Raw genomic sequence first — 16,968 nt, 5'->3', positions numbered from 1 at the left:
AGGCATGATAAAGTTATTTTGCAACATGACAATGCTCATCCACATGTTGCACAGTCCGTTAAAACATATCTAGAAACGTTGAAATGGGAAGTCCTACTCCACCCGCCGTACTCTCCAGACATTGCTCCTTCTGATTACTATTTGTTCCGGTCGATATAGCATGGCCTGGCTGACCAGCACTTCTCCAATTACGACGAACTCAAAAAATGGCTCGATGAGTGGATAGCGGCCAAGCCGGCCAATTTTTGGCGCGATGGTACCTATGAATTGCCTGAAAGATGGAAGAAAGTTGTGGCTAGCGATGGGCAATACTTTGAACAATGAATGTATAACCAATTTTTCACAATAAAGCTTCAAATTTAAAAAAAAAGCCTACAGAACTTATTTGTAGGCCTTATAGTTCGTGGCAATATCGTTCGTTCAAGGTAGTAGTGCTAAAAGCCAAAGAGTAAACAAGGAGTTCATTTAGTAAAATAATTCGCGAAAAAAAACCGATAGATTGTCCCACGATAGCACACCGTCACACAACGCCCTCATCGTCAGCGAATGTTTGACAAAACACGCAACCAAGAAGACTATACACAGGATATTCAACTCCCAGTCATTCTTTGAAATTTTGTGGAGACGGAAAAGTCTCGCACATGTTCAATCGCAGCGGGAGTTGTGCGAGCAAAATTCCGCGCACAAGGGCTGGTGTTAGCGCCGTATATGTGATGCAGTGCAATGGTGTGCGCGCATGTGGTTGCGAGCAGGTGGAAGCATCTGTAGTAGCAGCAGACACTGTAGCTGCAGCTTTTCACGACTTACCACATCCCAACTGGAACCAAAGGCAGAGTTTCCTTAAAGATTCATTTCGGATTAATGCTAATGGATTTTAATAGAATCACTGAGCGAATGATGCTTCAAAATTTCTTTATAGGAAACATAGTAGAAGGAAACACACCAAACATTCTTGGAAATAAGTAGATGCATCTAAGATCAATCTTTCGGATGCGTCCGTTTTCTGCTGGGATAAGATTAAGAAACACACACAAGAAAACTATCTAGGCCACATCGACATACCAATGTATTGGTATGGCTCCTAGGCCACTAACCTACCTCGCCCCTATCCGGAAGGTGCACAGTGTGATTCCGCGCCCCTTTGCCACTGGAGTTGCCCTCCTGTGTATAGTCTCCTTGCACGCAACGGACACCATTCAACAGCTTACGAATTTATCTGAAGCACCTTCGGTTCCTCCCTTCTTGCCGTGACCGCCGCAGAGAATAGTCGTTTTATTATCTACAAGTGAAATCCTGTCATATACCAGGTGTACTCCTAATTAATTTCCGGTTTTTTTCGATGGATGGCATTCTATGCTTTGTGTCGCTGTTGGTCACACATACCTGCCATTTTGTTTAGTTGTTGTCGAGTGTCTAAACTGCGTTGACGTTTCCCGAAAAAGTCCCTCCAGCGAGTTTTTATTGCGCTTCAAAAATGTCAGCGTTCGTACCGATTTTCGAGCATATGCGCCATGCATTGCTTTTCATGTTCAATCAAGGAAAAAAGTGTTCGAGAGCCATTGTGCCCTTGTGGAAGTTTATGGCGATCGTGCATTAACACTTCGAACATGCGAAACGTGGTTTCGACAATTCAAAAATGCAGATTTCGACCTGAACGACGCCGTACGTTCCGGTAAGCGAAAATCTTTTGATGACGCCGAATTGCAAGTATTATTGGATGAAGACAACATACAAATGCAACGACAGCTTGCAGATACGTTGGGAGTTCAACAGCAAACAATTTCGAAGCATCTGCGAGCCATGGGAAAAATTCAGAAGTGTGGAAAGTGGGTGCCGCATGAACTGACCGAGAGAAAAATGGAGAACCGAAAAGTGACGTGTGAAATGCTGCTTCAACAGTACAAAGGAAAGTCTTTTTTCCATCGTATTGTTACGGGCGACGAAAAGTGAATTGTCTTGGAGAACCCTAAACGCAACAAATCGTGGGTGACTCCAGGTGAAGCATCCCCAAATTTGGGCCAACACAAAATTTCGGGGAAGTCCTGACGGCGACCGCGAACCATTCCTCACGTAATGTCGCCTTATTCAACAGGCAATAGCGCATCGGAAGCGAGTATACATCCTCAGCAGCAATAGAGTGCTTCTCTGATCGCGTTGCTATACGCAGTCAGCGCATTTTTGTACCTCTGCCAGTCCCCGGTTTGTTTTGCCCGATTGAAGAGTTTTCGTGCGTCTGTTCCCATTCTGGCCAGGTTCCTGTTCCACCATGGTACATCCCTTGATGACTTAACTGTCTTAGCCGAACAGCTGGCCTCATATGCGTCAATGACGACTGTGTTCGGGTTTTCCACCACTGTTTTTAATTCCAGTTAGCTCTTGACATCACCGCCCCCTTGAAGGTGGGCTATGTTGTTACTCAGGTGCGTTGCATAGGATTCTCAATCCGTTCTCCTGGGATTCCTTATTATTCTTTTTATTTCGAAGTTATCCTCAATGTCGAATCTGATTATTCTGTGATCCGACATAGAGAGCTCATCCGACACCATCCAAATCCAGACTAGCCCGTTTATTAGAGTATTTGCTAGAGTTATGCCTAGTACCTCCTGTCTAGTGCTGGCCACAAATGTTGGAGTGCTCCTTAAGTGTTGAGGAGGAGAAGTGATAATGCCCTCTTCTCACAGTACTTCACCAGTTTAGCGACTTATTCCGTTGGAACCCGGATGCCGTCTCTTGGGAAATATCCCGATGCCATGACTACCTCTCGAGTGCTTCTACCGGTTTCCAGTGAGACTTGGATAGCCACAAGGTTCCCGGTGAGGAACTCTGAAAACATACATATTTTAAATTACGTTTAAGAATTATGCAAGCTCTTGGTTTTTCACAAGAGGAGTCCCAAATTATCTGCATTCTTCCTCTTTGCAGATCGCGATTCTGCCCCCGGTACACCCAGGGCTCCTGAGGCAGCACTTTTCTAATGTTCCCCTTGGAATTTGTCCTTGCAATTACCGCAGATGTAGCTTTCGCATGGTGAAGGTTTATCTGGACTATCTTAGTGCTGGCCATTGGCTCCGTTATTGTTTAGAACTCTTCTCCACTGTCGGAGTATCGCCCTCCTCCTCCGACATGGCGCTTTCGTGCGCATCGCTGTCCACCCTGAGCTCTAGGAGTCCTAGGTCTAGGTCGTCCAGCTTCTGCTCTTCACTGGGCAGCAGGTCTACTTCCCTGGTTGATCCAGTTCTTTCCGTCTCTATGGCTTTCGAGATTTCTTCGTGGACCTCGGTATGTGTTTCACCTGGGGCTCCTCCGAGGTATCTTTCCTCGGCTTTTCCCTGTGTACACGGGTAAGTTGCCAAATCGGTAGTTAATATGGCAACTTCGACGTTTGATTTGAGTTTACCCTTGCCCTCCACCTTGCTTCTGAAGACTTTCCATAGTTGGGTATGGAGATCTTCATTCTGGGCAATTAGGAGACCCCCCCAAGGTCTTCCGTTTCTATTGTCGCGGCTTTTGGCAGAAAAACTGTCACCATGTGGTCTCCTGGTATATCATCCCCAGCACATGTTGACGTTCCACCCCTTCCCAGCCTGGCAATCTAGGAACTATGGTTCTAATCCATTCTGCAGTGTCCCCGTCGCGCAGTCCACCAGTATCAGGCTTGGTCGAAAGCGTATCCCGGTGAACACAAGTTTCGAGGTCCATCCCTTGCACATCTGCCTAAAGACAAGATTCTCAATGGTTTCCTGCTCTTCACGAGTGAGTATTTGCTCGGGAAACATTTTGGCAGTATGGCCAGTCGAATACCCTTGACCGCACTTGCATAGCTAATGGCGGGCTTCCTGAGTCCTGCCTTCACTCCTAACCTGTCCGGATTTTGTCCCCCCTTGGGTTCAGCTTTGGATTTTTTGGCAGCATTCCCTTCATGCGGGCTGATCTCTACTGCTCCCCGCTTTCTTGGCTCCGGTAGAGATGACTTAGGTCTGTCCTGAGCATTCTTAAGGGCCTCTTTTGGTTTCAGGCCTTCCTTCAGATAGTGCAGGTACCATTTAACACCGTCGCGACTGAGACCTGCCTCTGTCCTGAAGACTGTTATATTTATCTCAGACGTGCTTTTGCTGGTCCCTGCTCTTTGAGCAGTGGCGTTCGTTGGTTGTTGTCCACGTAGTATATCAATGTCAACCTTCTCTTGCTTGACGTTCCAACTTCTCCCTTCTTGGGTGTAATCACCTGGCTCTCAGTAATTCGGAGATGTGCCTCCGCCTGATTAACCAATTTTTGTGCGGTACGGGGCCCCGCTTTGTTGGTTTTCGTTTTCTTTTCTTTTTTGTTTGTACTCATTTGATTCCCACGAGTATGGGGGTTAGGAGGTTCGCCGTGCCATATCCCCCCGTAGCACGGTGAGGTCTAATTTACTCACTGAGGCGACCAGGTATCAGTGAGGCTCCGTTCGAATACAGTCAGTTACCCTCGACTGCAAACTATCCAATGGGCACGGTTCGCATAACACCCTGGATTGGGGGAGGTGTTTTTCGACTCCCCAGTCTAGATCCGTGGCGTTTTGTTAATAGTAGGGTTACCTCGTACAGGATGTGGCTATCGCCACTCACTAACGGTGTTGGTAGACGGGGGCTTAGCCCCTGAAAAGCCACGCACCGCCCCAGAGGAGAGACAGCCCATCCTCAGAGAGAGATAGGTTGGCACTGCTTGACCCCATCGAAAATTTAAGTAAACAAAATAATAATTCGACAAAGAGACCGTATGAATGCTTTATATTGTACAAAGTCATAAACAAGAATCGTACCAAATGAAGGAATCGAAATGGAAGATAATAGCAGACTTGCGGATAGAATCGTGTTCTGTGACACGATACAGCATAAGTTTTTTACCAAGTTTTCTTCTCACATGATTTGTCAGTCGATGCATACACGACGGAATTGGAGTAAAGCGCAGTCCTTTCTCAATGGTGGTAGCATTCTGAGAAAGGGCTACCTTTTACTCGATTTGGACCTTCACAAGGACAGTGACCCAAGGCGGAAGGGATGAAGAGGACTGTGGGATTGCGGGGCATGTATTGTGGAGCCTAATTGGTAGAAGGAGGGACCTTAATTTAGGGAAGAAGTTAATGCTAGGAGGTATTACATATTGTACAGGCTAATTAGTGTCTATTGTCTTAATCTGGATTAAGTAAAGAAAAATAATAAAAGGCGATCTACACCTGCGCGGGGATTAACTGCCGGAACATTGGACTTACGCGTTTAGCCTCTGTGAAAGTCCGGGGAGGAGCTTTGATAAAAGGAGGGGATGAAGGAGGGAGGGGAGGGGTGATGGTTGAGAGGAGAGTTACTGTCCAAGAGGAGAGCCAGCCTTGACACGTAGTACCTCTGCTCGCGTAACAATACATTGCGTTTAGCGAGATTTTTTATCAGCGGATTAGGGTGGGACACTTTTTCAGTCTAACGCGCGACAACTTGATCATGTGCGGAATTATGGGGCAAACCCCGGAAAGGTCATACAGGAGAGAGTTTTTGTGAAATTTTAGGTTTGGGCTTCTGTATTTGCCCGTGCATTTCCTGAGTATCGTCCTTTCAAAGCTTTGGAGGGTTTCTGCTACGCTCGGTGACATGGTAGCCCATGCTGGGAAATCGTAGGTCAGGATTGGACGAATAAGCGTTTTCTATAAAAGGGTTTTGGTGACAGGGAACAGGGCGCGGGATGAGAGGAGGTTTTTTAAGCCTTAAAGGCATTGGCAATAGCGGATCTAACTTGAGGGTTGGATTTGAGTTTGTTGTTGAGGGAGATTCCAAGGTATTTAATGTTTGATTTCGGCTTGAAAGTGTGGTTAGCAATGCGTAAATGCAGGTTTTTTGCTTTCTGGCAATGTGCGCCAGTGACACTTCCCACTGGGGTTTCTGAAGCAAATAATCTCAGATTTAAGGGAATTAACGGTAAGGACCCACCGGTTGAAATAAGCGATGACCCTATTGGTTAGGATATTGGGAGAGAGGGAGGCTATTGAGGGCCTGAGACCACTCGCATATAGGATGGTGTTATCCGCGAAGAGGATCCTTCCTGGCGCGGGAGGACCATTGTCGTTGGGGGAAGAGGGCGGGAGAAGGACTGCCTGATTTGCCGTTGTCGTGGGGGATAAGTTTACGGAAGGGAGAGGAATATCGTGGAGCAAGATGCTAAAAAGTTTGGGGCCTAGAATAGATCCCTGAGGGACTCCTGAGTTTACCAGGAAGTCGATGGAGTGTAGCCCATCGAAGCGCACGTGGCAAGTTCTGTTGGAGATGGAGTTTGCGAGGATGCTGAGTAAGAGGAGGGGGCAATTGGACTGGATTAGTTTGTAAAGCAATCCCTCTTTCCAAACTGAATGAAACGCCTTTTCGAGGTCTAAGGCGCAGACTACGGTGCAATGCCTGTTTTCCAGTTGATTGAGGATATGGTACAGGTACAGGATTGCCTGCTCGGTGGATCTGAGGTTTTCGAAGCTGAATTGATTAAGTGGAATGATAGGGGAGTAATGTCTATTGAGGTGACTTAGTAGGATACTTTCGAAGATTTATCCAATATTGGAAAGAACAGAGATAGGCCTCATATCTTTGAGATCGCCCGAGCACCCCTTCTTAGGGATAGGTATGAGGAGGGCTGATTTCCAAGATACCGGAAAGTGGCCGTTGTTTAGGCAGTTGTTGAAGAGGATGGTGAGACGTTCACTGATGGTGGGTGCACACTTCCGCAGAACAAAGTTAGGGAAGCCATCAGAGCCCGAAGATTTTTGATTGTTCCCCCGGGAGATTACAAGTTCGACTTCTTCTCTGGGAGGTAAAGATGGAGGCGAACTGGCCTATTCTGACTGTATCAGCCGGGCATCTGGGAGAAAAGGGGCAAAGGTAAGACCCTTCCAAGCTCAACCTTTTATCGCTGTCAGTATTCGCGAACACCGAGTTCCAGGTGGGGTCCGCTAGCGACTTGGCTATACAATCAGTATCGAAAATTCATAATTTATTTATTAAAATTCCGTTGACGTACCAGTGGAAGGTGGAATATGTTTTACAATTACTTTAAATTCACTCAATATTTATTCACCCCATTGAGTGGATTTCTTTACTTGCTTTCCAATGACACAACCTTTAGTTCAAAAAGTGCACTTTGAGAGCCACTGTGCCCGCCAGCTGATCGTCTACATTAGGTCTACATGGCGGCAACATTCATTTAACATGTCAACAAAGCAAATATTCCCGCTTAAATCTTTGGGGAAAGGTGGCGTCGGTTAACTCGCGAAGGATTGCTCATTGTTTTTGTATGAATTCATTGTGAAATTGTGATGTTCCTGTTTTGAATTGAAAGAAAATTACGATGTATTCCCGAAGGACTTCACTCAAAACGCCGACAGATTTTCGGTTTCCATTCGAGCCTTATGGAATCCAACAAAACCTGATGGAATCCCTTTACGAAGTGATCGAGAATGGACACATTGGGATCTTTGAGAGTCCCACTGGGACGGGGAAATCCTTGACTCTGACGTGTGGTGCCCTGAAGTGGCTTGAGGATCATAACAATCTCCTGAAAAGTGAATTGAATCAGCGAATAAATGAGGTTTCGAAAGAGATTGAAGAATTGGAATTGGAGGCGTCAGGATGCCAGGATTGGATACAAGCGCAGTTCGGTTCTATACAGAAAAAGGACGAGGTGAATGCTTTGAAGAAATCTAAGAATTTGCTGGAAGAGTATGAGGAGAAGATAAAGGAATTGAGGGAAAGGAGGACGAGGGTGAAGCTGAAGGATTTGGCGAAAGGGAGGAAGCAAGGGGCAACTGTGGTTGAAGAGGAAGGGGTTCCTGATGAAGACTTGGCTTTGGGGGACTATGAAACTGATAAACCTGAACAAGATGATTTGGAAAATGAGAAGGATCAATACAAAGATGTTAAGGTAAGCAGAAAATCGGGTTGGAACTGGTTGCTAATCATATATTTCGTTTCAGATCTACTTTTGCAGTCGTACCCACTCTCAACTTGCGCAAATCGCACGTGAAATCAAACGTACCGACTACGCCAAGGATACGCGTTGCATATCACTTGCTTCGCGCCAGAATCTCTGCATAAATCCAAGCGTAACAAAACTCCAGTCATCAGCCTTGATTAACGAACGTTGCCTGGACATGCAGAAATCACAATCGCGCACCACATCATCCGATACAGACGGCAGACCGCAGAAAAAGTCACGAACTAGCCAACAAGCTCGATGTCCTTACAAAGCCCAACTTGCGGTGGAAGAGCTACGCGATGCCTCTTTGGTGGAAATTGCTGACATTGAAGACTTAGTTTCGGCTGGAGAGGCCTTGAAAGCTTGCCCTTACTATTCCAGCCGGAGTGCCGTCAAGGATGCTCAAATCGTGCTGTTGCCATATCAAATGCTGCTCCATAGGAAAACAAGAATTCAAACAGGGATTGAACTAGAAAACAGCGTCGTAATAATCGATGAAGCCCACAATCTCTTGGACACAATGTCTGATATCTACAGTAGTCAAATAAGTCTTGCCCAACTACAACTCGCCCAGCAGCAGCTCGTGGGCTACAAAACGAAATATTGCTCTCGCTTCAACGCCACGAATCTCCTCAAGATCAATCAATTGATCTTCATCACAAAACGACTGATAAAGCTTCTCACCCCTTCTGATACAACTTGCTCCTCCCGAATGCTGCGGACGCATGAGCTAATGTCTGAAGGAGAATTCTTCAACATTGACCTATTCCAAATCCTTGAATTCGCGGAGCAAACTCGTCTAGCGCAGAAAGTCCAAGGCCATGCACAACGTGAAGAACAACGAAAGCCGATCATCGAGAAGGAGAATGAGCTATCGAGTCAGAAAGGCTTGACGGGACTGTTGAGGAGGCTGGAGGAGGAACAGTTGCAGAAGAAGCTGCCGAAAAGTAAGAGGCAGGAAATTCAGGCTGAAAGTGACGCGAAGGAGGAAGAGAAGAAACCAGTTCGAACGGAGGCGATTCCGTCGGTTATTCGGCCTTTGTTGGCCTTTTTGGAATGCTTAACCGAATGCAGTGATGACGGACAGGTTTTAATGCATTTTGACTCAGATCCGAAGAAGTCGGGAATGAAGTTTTTGCTGCTGAATCCAAGTGGACATTTCAATGAATTGGTGCGGAAATGCAGAGCGGTAAGTATTGGATGAATTTTCATAATTATTTCCCTGTTTTGGGGTTGTCGTAAAAGACTATTAAAAGCGATAGACATTTGCGGACTTCTTCAGCCTTTTTGCCGTTCACAAGCGGGGTCGGTTCGTACAACCCGATCATCATGTTTGTAACGACATTGTATGCATTTGCTTGGTCGGCCTGTCGCGGGACCTGTCACCAAGAGAGATCAGGTAGGATTTAGCATAGTGAAATAACTCCAACTGTACTCTATTTATCTTTTTCCCTGATCTCAGCATTTTATTTTTGTTTTACTGAGGATAGTACAGAGTACGTTGCCTCAAACCCTCTTCCTGTACCTGGGCTTGGGACCAGCATACTATGTTAATAGCATGGCGGAGTTAGACCTTTGCGGACTTGCAAAATCAAATTGGTGGTCCTCTACTTAAAACGGATGTTTGGAGTCCCTTACTAAGCCAGGTCTAGACCGGATACCGTTCGTTGCACCGTTGATTATGCTGAACCTTCAAATCTCGAAACTACCTGGCTACCGAAACGTCAATGCCTCGGAGGTTTACGCTATAGTGGTGAAGGATGTCTTCTACGAGCAATTGCATGTAGTTCGGGGAAGACTTCTTCGGTAATGGACAGGTCTTGGTGGCCGCAAAAAAAAATGAGCCTGCCACCAGTTCTACTGAGTTTCGATTGGCCAGCAACGAACATCTAATCAAAATACTACATCGCGATCTTTTAGATGTGCGTAACAAGAGAGGTGCTGGCATATCCCTCGAAAGGAACTATCACGTAATGATCGTTTATACTTGCTTGCGTGCCGCTGCTTTGCCTGTTCGCAGAGAAACAGCGTCAGCCCATCATTTCAATACACCCAACCATAAGACCGAGAATATTATTGTGCACTGGGTTAGCATCAAAATTACTTCGATTTGTCGTCTAGCTGAGACCGCTGGCCATGTTGTAAAATCTGTCTGTAGTATTATTCAAAGTATTGTCTATCTGAATCTATGATTTTTTCCTATCTTTCTGGCAATTTGTGGATTTCATCCCAAAAGCACTGCATCGGCTTGGATCATGGCTTTCGCCAATCGACCACGTTCTTTGACAGGTCTTCCGCAAGGTATTAACCGTCGATAACAATATTGATGGAAGTTTAGCTTTTAGAGGCGAGTTTCCTTTCCTGTCCAAGGAGTGGAACATGTAAAAATCTGGAGGTGCAAGATCAGGAGAGTATGCCGCCAACTTTATTCCACAACTTTTCAGTATGAGGTCCAGCGTTGTCATGATAAAATATATCTTTACCTCTGTTCACCAGGAATGATTGTTTTCCCTTCCCTGTGCCCATACTTCCGTTTTTAGGATTTTGTTGCGTGGTAAGGTCCCTAGCGAATAATCCCTGAAATATTCCACCAAATACACAAGACTGTACGAGGGAGAAATCCTGCTCTTGGTGTCGGTGAGGGTGTTCTTCTTCTTGCAAACGATTCTGTAACGTTTAATATTTTTTGGTCATTTTGCCAATCGGGCGTAGAATTCGTCTTTGAGGAGTACATCTAGCGCTGTGATTCGTTGTTTTGAGATCATAGACTCCTTGAGACCATGACTGTTGTGGAAAGGACAATCGGAACAGAATTCAGCGGGTTCAAAACTTCCGAGCTACTCCGTAACATTTACGAAGGGTAGCAGCTCCCTCACCTTGCCACTAGAGATCTCTCCGCAGCTTGGCTAGATCTGGACAATTACAAAGGAAGTGCCTAAGGGTTTGCTCTTCGTAATTTCGGTAATGCGATTGTGGGGTATGCGAGGATTGAAGGTATGGTGCGCTCTAGACCAGTAATCCTTGCAAACCGTCGTAATCTTGTACACGTCTGGCCCAAAAACTCTCGCCTTTAGCTCTGGTTATAAGATGGTTAAATTTGTCTCAACACCGGGCAGGTGTGTGAGCCTTTGCCATCTGAAGTTAGTAGTGCGAGAAGATTTCACCCTTGACTGTCGACAACGGGACGCTAACTACACTCACCGAGGCACCATCAAGAGCAGAGCCCTGTCCGGCAACTCTGTCGGCCCGTTCATTCCCCCTTATGTTCCTTTGGCCGGGAACCCTGAGGAGGGTGACTTTGGGCATGCCGCCCAATTCATTCAGCGCGTCCCTGCACCGCCCTATCAACCTGGAGGATGTTGCCACTGAGTATAAAGCCTTGGCTGTCAGTCGGAGTTCGGATCATGTACCAGTCATCGAGAGGTTTCCAGTATTACGTAGTACGTAGTACTGGGAACAAGTTTCCCATAACGACAGGTGGCAGAGCTTAAATGCTGCTCGACACACCAAACTTTTCCTGCCAGAACCCAACATACGTACCGCAAAGTTTATCCTGTCGAAAAGCAGGACGACTTGCAGGTGTATTGTGGGCATTCTGACAGGCCATAATTCACTAGCTGGGCATATGTTCAGAATAGGAATTACCGAAGATGATACGTGTCCCTCCTGTAATGAGGAAGCGGAATCCACGGAGCATTTCCTATGTGAATGCCCCGCCTATGGACGCATCAGGCATCAGATCTTTGGTGCCGATGTCCTCCAATTGCGTCGGGTAGCATCACATCCACTAACGGAAATCCTGCGATACGTTAACGAATCCGGAATATTCCGTTAGACGGGGGAGGCGAGTACAATGGGCCAACACGGCCTGAGTGCTCAGAAGCTGTAGCTTCTCCCCCACCATACACACACACACACACTGCGCGCTACAGCGTGTTTAATGTGGAAGTCCACGGGAGGAGGTACAAGCGTATATAGGGGGCATGTGCCAGGCAGATGTGCAGAGTACCAGTAGCATCTGCACATGCGGTCCATTGAATTTTGTTAGGTTTGGTTCTATTGTATTTCTTGTTCATACAAACAACCTCGGCCGATAGGATATCCCATCCGAGCTCCCGTAGCTTCTGGCGGGACATCAAAGATGTGTGAGGCCGAGCGTTGTCCTGGTGAAACACAACACCATTCCTACTGACCAATTCTGGTCAATCGCCTGCTTCGAACGGTACAGTTGCTCACAGTATGGGACCGATTTGAAGGTCTGGCCATAGGTGAGCAGCTCATAGTGGATGATTCCCTTCCAATCCCACCAAACACACAGCACAACCTTCCTTGCTGTCAATCCGGACTTGGCGATGGTTTGGGCCGGCTCGCCGCGCTTCGACCACGATCTTTTCCGTTTGAGGTTGTCGTACGTGATCCACTTTTCATCATCAGTCACCATCCGCTTCACAAATGGAATTCGTTTCGTTTCAGCAGTGCATCGCATTTGTTGATCCGGTCTAAGAGATTTTTTTGCGTCAACTCGTGTGGCACCCAAACATCCAGCTTTTTTTGGAATTCAATCTTCTGCAAATGGTTCCAAACAGTTTTATGGTCTCTACCCAGTTCCTGGCCAATCGAGCGAATGCTCACATGTCGGTCTACTTGAATGATTTCGACGATTTTATCGGTTTCTACGACGATTGGCCTACCTGCACGGGGTGTATCTTCGACATCCACTACACTAGAACGAAATCGATCGAACCAACGCTGTGGTGTGCGAATTGTTACAGAATCGGACCCATGAACTTCACAAATTTTTTCGGCCGCCTTCGTAGCCTTTTTACCTCGCAGGTAGTAAAAACGTAAAATATGACGAATTTTTTGCTTGGTGGACTCCATCTTTGATGCGCTATAACTTGAGACTGAAACGTACGATCATTACACTGTCAAAGAGACACTTGCAGTACAGATTGTCGTCTTCAAATCGCCGTATGAGCCGATGCGATAAGCACAACACAAGATATGTTTAAGTGTCGCCATCTATTGACAAAACACGACATTTTTTTTCCCCTAACCCAATATTAAGCGTAAAAGTACATTAATCTAGTATTTGACGACTTTATCAATAGCCTTTTACCAGGCTACTGTTAGCCGACATGCCAGGCCTGAGGATATTCGCCTACTGCATAACGTCCAGCAAACCATTGCGAATACAGCGTTTTTCGGTGCCACCTCGTAGAGATTTGCCTTTGGCCTCAGCCGATTGGGTTGCTGCCCCGTCTTCCTCACTGCCACCTTGAGCACCACAATTGGAGGCAGTTCGTCTATTCTCAAATTCGTCAACTGGCAAACGTCATTGATATTGATGGTGTTGTATTCTGCCATCGATATCTTTCATTTCTTACGCATGATTTGTCGTTTTTATTGTTGAGAATGGTGGGACCATCTTGAAATTCCATACTGTTATGAAATCCATGCTAAAAGCTTCAGACACTTGATACGTAGCAGTCGTACAATCTCGAAGCGAGCCAGCATAGAGAGCGAATGAAACTCTCATGCCGCTTCGCTCCAAGTACTCGCACTCCCACCTAAACCACGCTCACCATGTGCTTCGAATAATAGCTGTTGTTTGTGTATACCTTTTTTTATGCACTCCTTGCATATTAATGAACTGCTTTTTTTGTCGCTACGATGTCTGAACTTCTCATACTTAATCGCAGAATCGGAAATTATGGATTTTTGCTGATTCTAGTAAACATAAAATGTAAATAAAAGTCGAGTCGAGAGTATTGAAAGTAACCTGTCTTAGTTCCTACACAGATTGGTCATTAGTTGGCTTCAAGTCGATTGTGACCTTCATTAGGGTAGAGTTCTGCTGCCTTCATGCCGGAGACTCTATTTTAGGAAAGGGTAACAACTCCAGTTGTCCCTGACCCGAGGGTAGTTACTGCGCTTTTGTCTGTGGTGTGAGCACCACTAAGTTTCTCAGCAGAGAAAACTCTTCTCAGGTAGCCATCTAGGGGGTCCTCAAATAGAAGTTGGGCCCTGTAACTAACTCGTTCTGTGGTTACAGGAGCAGTTGAGGATATATTCGGTGCAAGTGTACATATTTGTAGGATGTGTCGTGGAGGTTGACTTGATCGATAGAACTAAAAGAAAGAATCAACACTGTACATATAAAAACTTTATTCACTTTTAAAGTATAACAAGGAATTTAAATTGTAGTATTCGTTATACAGCACGTCCGTTCGCGCCAAGCGTTGATGACCAAGTGACTGGTGTGACGCATCAATGGAGGGAAGTTGACCACGTATCTCTGTAATGTCATGCAGTTGGTAGTGGAACCCTTCATATCTGGACAGTTGCCAGCTCCCTCTAGACCAAGACCAACGCTTGCCTACCCGAAGACCACAATCTTCCATCAACCAGCGGCCGGACCTCGTCCAAGGACAGCCATGTCTTTAGCCCAGTACCGGGCCCGGCATCCCACAGGCAGGCAAAATACAGAAGTAGGGGAGAAGAAGGAGCGGCGACTCAGGGGAGGCCGAAAGGTGCGGCAGTGGCTGGAGAAACGCGGGACGAGCAGCCAACCTGTCGGGGCATCAAAAATCAAATGGTGTCGAGAGTGCCGTACGTGACGCCTCTGAATCCTGAGACCCTACACGAAATAGATATAGCCATCAGAGTCCTGCTGAATTAAAAAATAATAAAGAAAAAGAATGCTATACTCTTCTTTTAATTTGGTCTAGGAGCTGGGGGCTACCCATACGAGTATACAAGCTAGAGAAGCTAGCAAAAACCATAAAAGTACTGCTGCATTTTGGGAAAGAGGTACTAAGGTGCATGGTGGCAGTACATCAACATAACAATACTATTTGCTGAGTTCTCTGCGATTTGTTGGTTTTAGTGTCGATATATTTCAAGTTTCCTCAAAAATAATAATAAACTCCAGACTCCCATTTTACTTATCACCAATTTAACAATTCTTTCTTAATTTCCAGGTGATTATTGCGGGTGGAACAATGAGACCTACAGGTGAATTAGTTGATCAACTATTCCGGTCCTGCCCAGAGCGCGTAAAAGAATACTTTTACGATCATGTTGTTCCTGCCGAAGCAGTTCTCCCGTTCACGGTCTGCAGAGGACCAACAGGCAAAAAATTCAATTTTAGCTTCACTAACCGGAATAACACAGAAATGGTTTGTTAGATTTGCTTTCCTTCTTTCCACTTCCGTACCTTAAAATATGTTTTTTTAAAGATCCTAGAACTCGGTATGACTCTTCAAAACATCTGCAATGTAGTCCCAGCCGGAGTGATATGTTTTTTCTCATCATATGATTATTTAGAGCAAGTATACAAGCTATTGGTGGAAAAGCAAGTGATTGCGAATATTGAGAAGAAGAAATATGTCTTCCGTGAACCTCGTGCTGCAGGCCAGCAAGTTGAGAGGATTTTAGGGGAATATGCAGTTGCAATTGCCGACACAAGACGACAAGGGGCCATTTTATTTAGCGTTGTCGGCGGGAAGTTAAGTGAAGGTTTGAATTTTGCCGATGACTTGGGACGTTGTGTCGTAGTTGTGGGAATGCCATATCCGAACAAAAATACTCCTGAGCTGCAGGAGAAAATGAGGTATTTAGAAAATACATTAATGTCAGGCGCTGGCGCAGAATATTATGACAATTTATGTATGAAGGCTGTGAATCAATGCATAGGTAAGATAAGAATAAAGTTTTCTGATTTTAGTTTTGTCCTGTTTTAATTTCCACTGTTTTCTCCCCTCTATAGGTCGTTCTGTCCGGCATATAAATGACTATGCAACCGTTCTATTGGTCGATGAGCGGTATAATAGTGATCGGGTTCGTAACAAACTGCCACAATGGATATCACGAAATTTGAAAACACCACCCATGTTTGGAATGATTCAAGGAGCAGTGGCGAAGTTTTTCCGTGATAGGAGGAAAACGTAGAATAAGATCTTGATCCGGGAATATTGAAAAATGGCAACCCATTTAGTGAATTTCTTCGTTTATCCCAAATTTATATAATATTTTCAACGATCGTCTATATTGTGCTTCGTTTATTGGAATAATTTTTATAAAAATGCAATTTATTTAGTACTCTAAGGAGCCAAATAAATATTTTCTTTATATTTCATTTATTTTTTCAATGACTATCCTCATAATATGTGGACTTGCCTCTATTGCTTACAAGCGTGCTAAACAATTCACCAAACCAACGTGAATAAATCATTTGTCTCGAACCATAGCTCCTTGCTGAGAAACTGGAAGCCTTGCAAAACGCTACAATAGTAATCGGAAAAAAACTGCAACTTCGCCAGAGATAAAAGGACAATGGCTCACTATCTGAATATATCCGCCTGAAGTGTGTAACGAATACTGAAAAAGAGCTTAAGCCTTTGGAATTCCAAAAGACAAGCGATCTTACATCGCAACAGGAAAATTTTAGAGTAGAATGAGCCAAAGGAGCCAGGCCCCATTTACGATTGATTGGTTTCATCATCATCATCAACGGCGCAACAACCGGTATCCGGTCTAGGCCTGCCTTAATAAGGAACTCCAGACATCCCGGTTTTGCGCCGAGGTCCACCAATTCGATATCCCTGAAAGCTGTCTGGCGTCCTGGCCTACGTCATCGCTCTATCTTAGGCAGGGTCTGCCTCGTCGTCTTTTTCTACCATAGATATTGCCCTTATAGACTTTCCGGGTGGGATCATTCTCATCCATACGGATTAAGTGACCCGCCCACCGTAACCTATTGAGCCGAATTTTATCCACAACCGGACGGTCATGGACCCTATGGTGAGACGGTTCGAGAGGAACAGTTTTTGTAAGCTGAAATAGGCTCTGTTGGCAGACAACAACCGTGCGCGGATTTCATCATCGTAGCTGTTATCGGTTGTGATTTTCGACCCTAAATAAGAGAAATTATCAACGGTCTCAAAGTTGTATTCTCCTATCCTTATTCTTCCTGTTTGACCA

The 16,968-nt window shown here is 45.4% G+C and overlaps 1 protein-coding gene across 1 annotated transcript; it reads left to right on the top strand.

Annotated features, from left to right (window-relative positions):
• Positions 1-7,228: 7,228 nt before the first annotated feature.
• Positions 7,229-16,022, top strand: LOC119654892 (ATP-dependent DNA helicase DDX11). Its single transcript, XM_038060510.1, has 5 exons — positions 7,229-7,929; positions 7,982-9,172; positions 14,967-15,164; positions 15,225-15,681; positions 15,755-16,022. Exons 1-5 carry the CDS (start codon positions 7,357-7,359, stop codon positions 15,934-15,936), a joined length of 2,601 nt encoding a protein of 866 aa, XP_037916438.1. The 5' UTR covers positions 7,229-7,356; the 3' UTR covers positions 15,937-16,022.
• The last annotated feature ends 946 nt before the right edge of the window (positions 16,023-16,968 follow it).

The sequence above is a fragment of the Hermetia illucens genome, chromosome 4 (genome assembly GCF_905115235.1).
Source record: "Hermetia illucens chromosome 4, iHerIll2.2.curated.20191125, whole genome shotgun sequence".
Lineage (NCBI taxonomy): Eukaryota > Metazoa > Arthropoda > Insecta > Diptera > Stratiomyidae > Hermetia > Hermetia illucens.
Note: the sequence above shows the minus strand (reverse complement) of the source record. Positions and strands in the feature narration are given on the sequence as shown.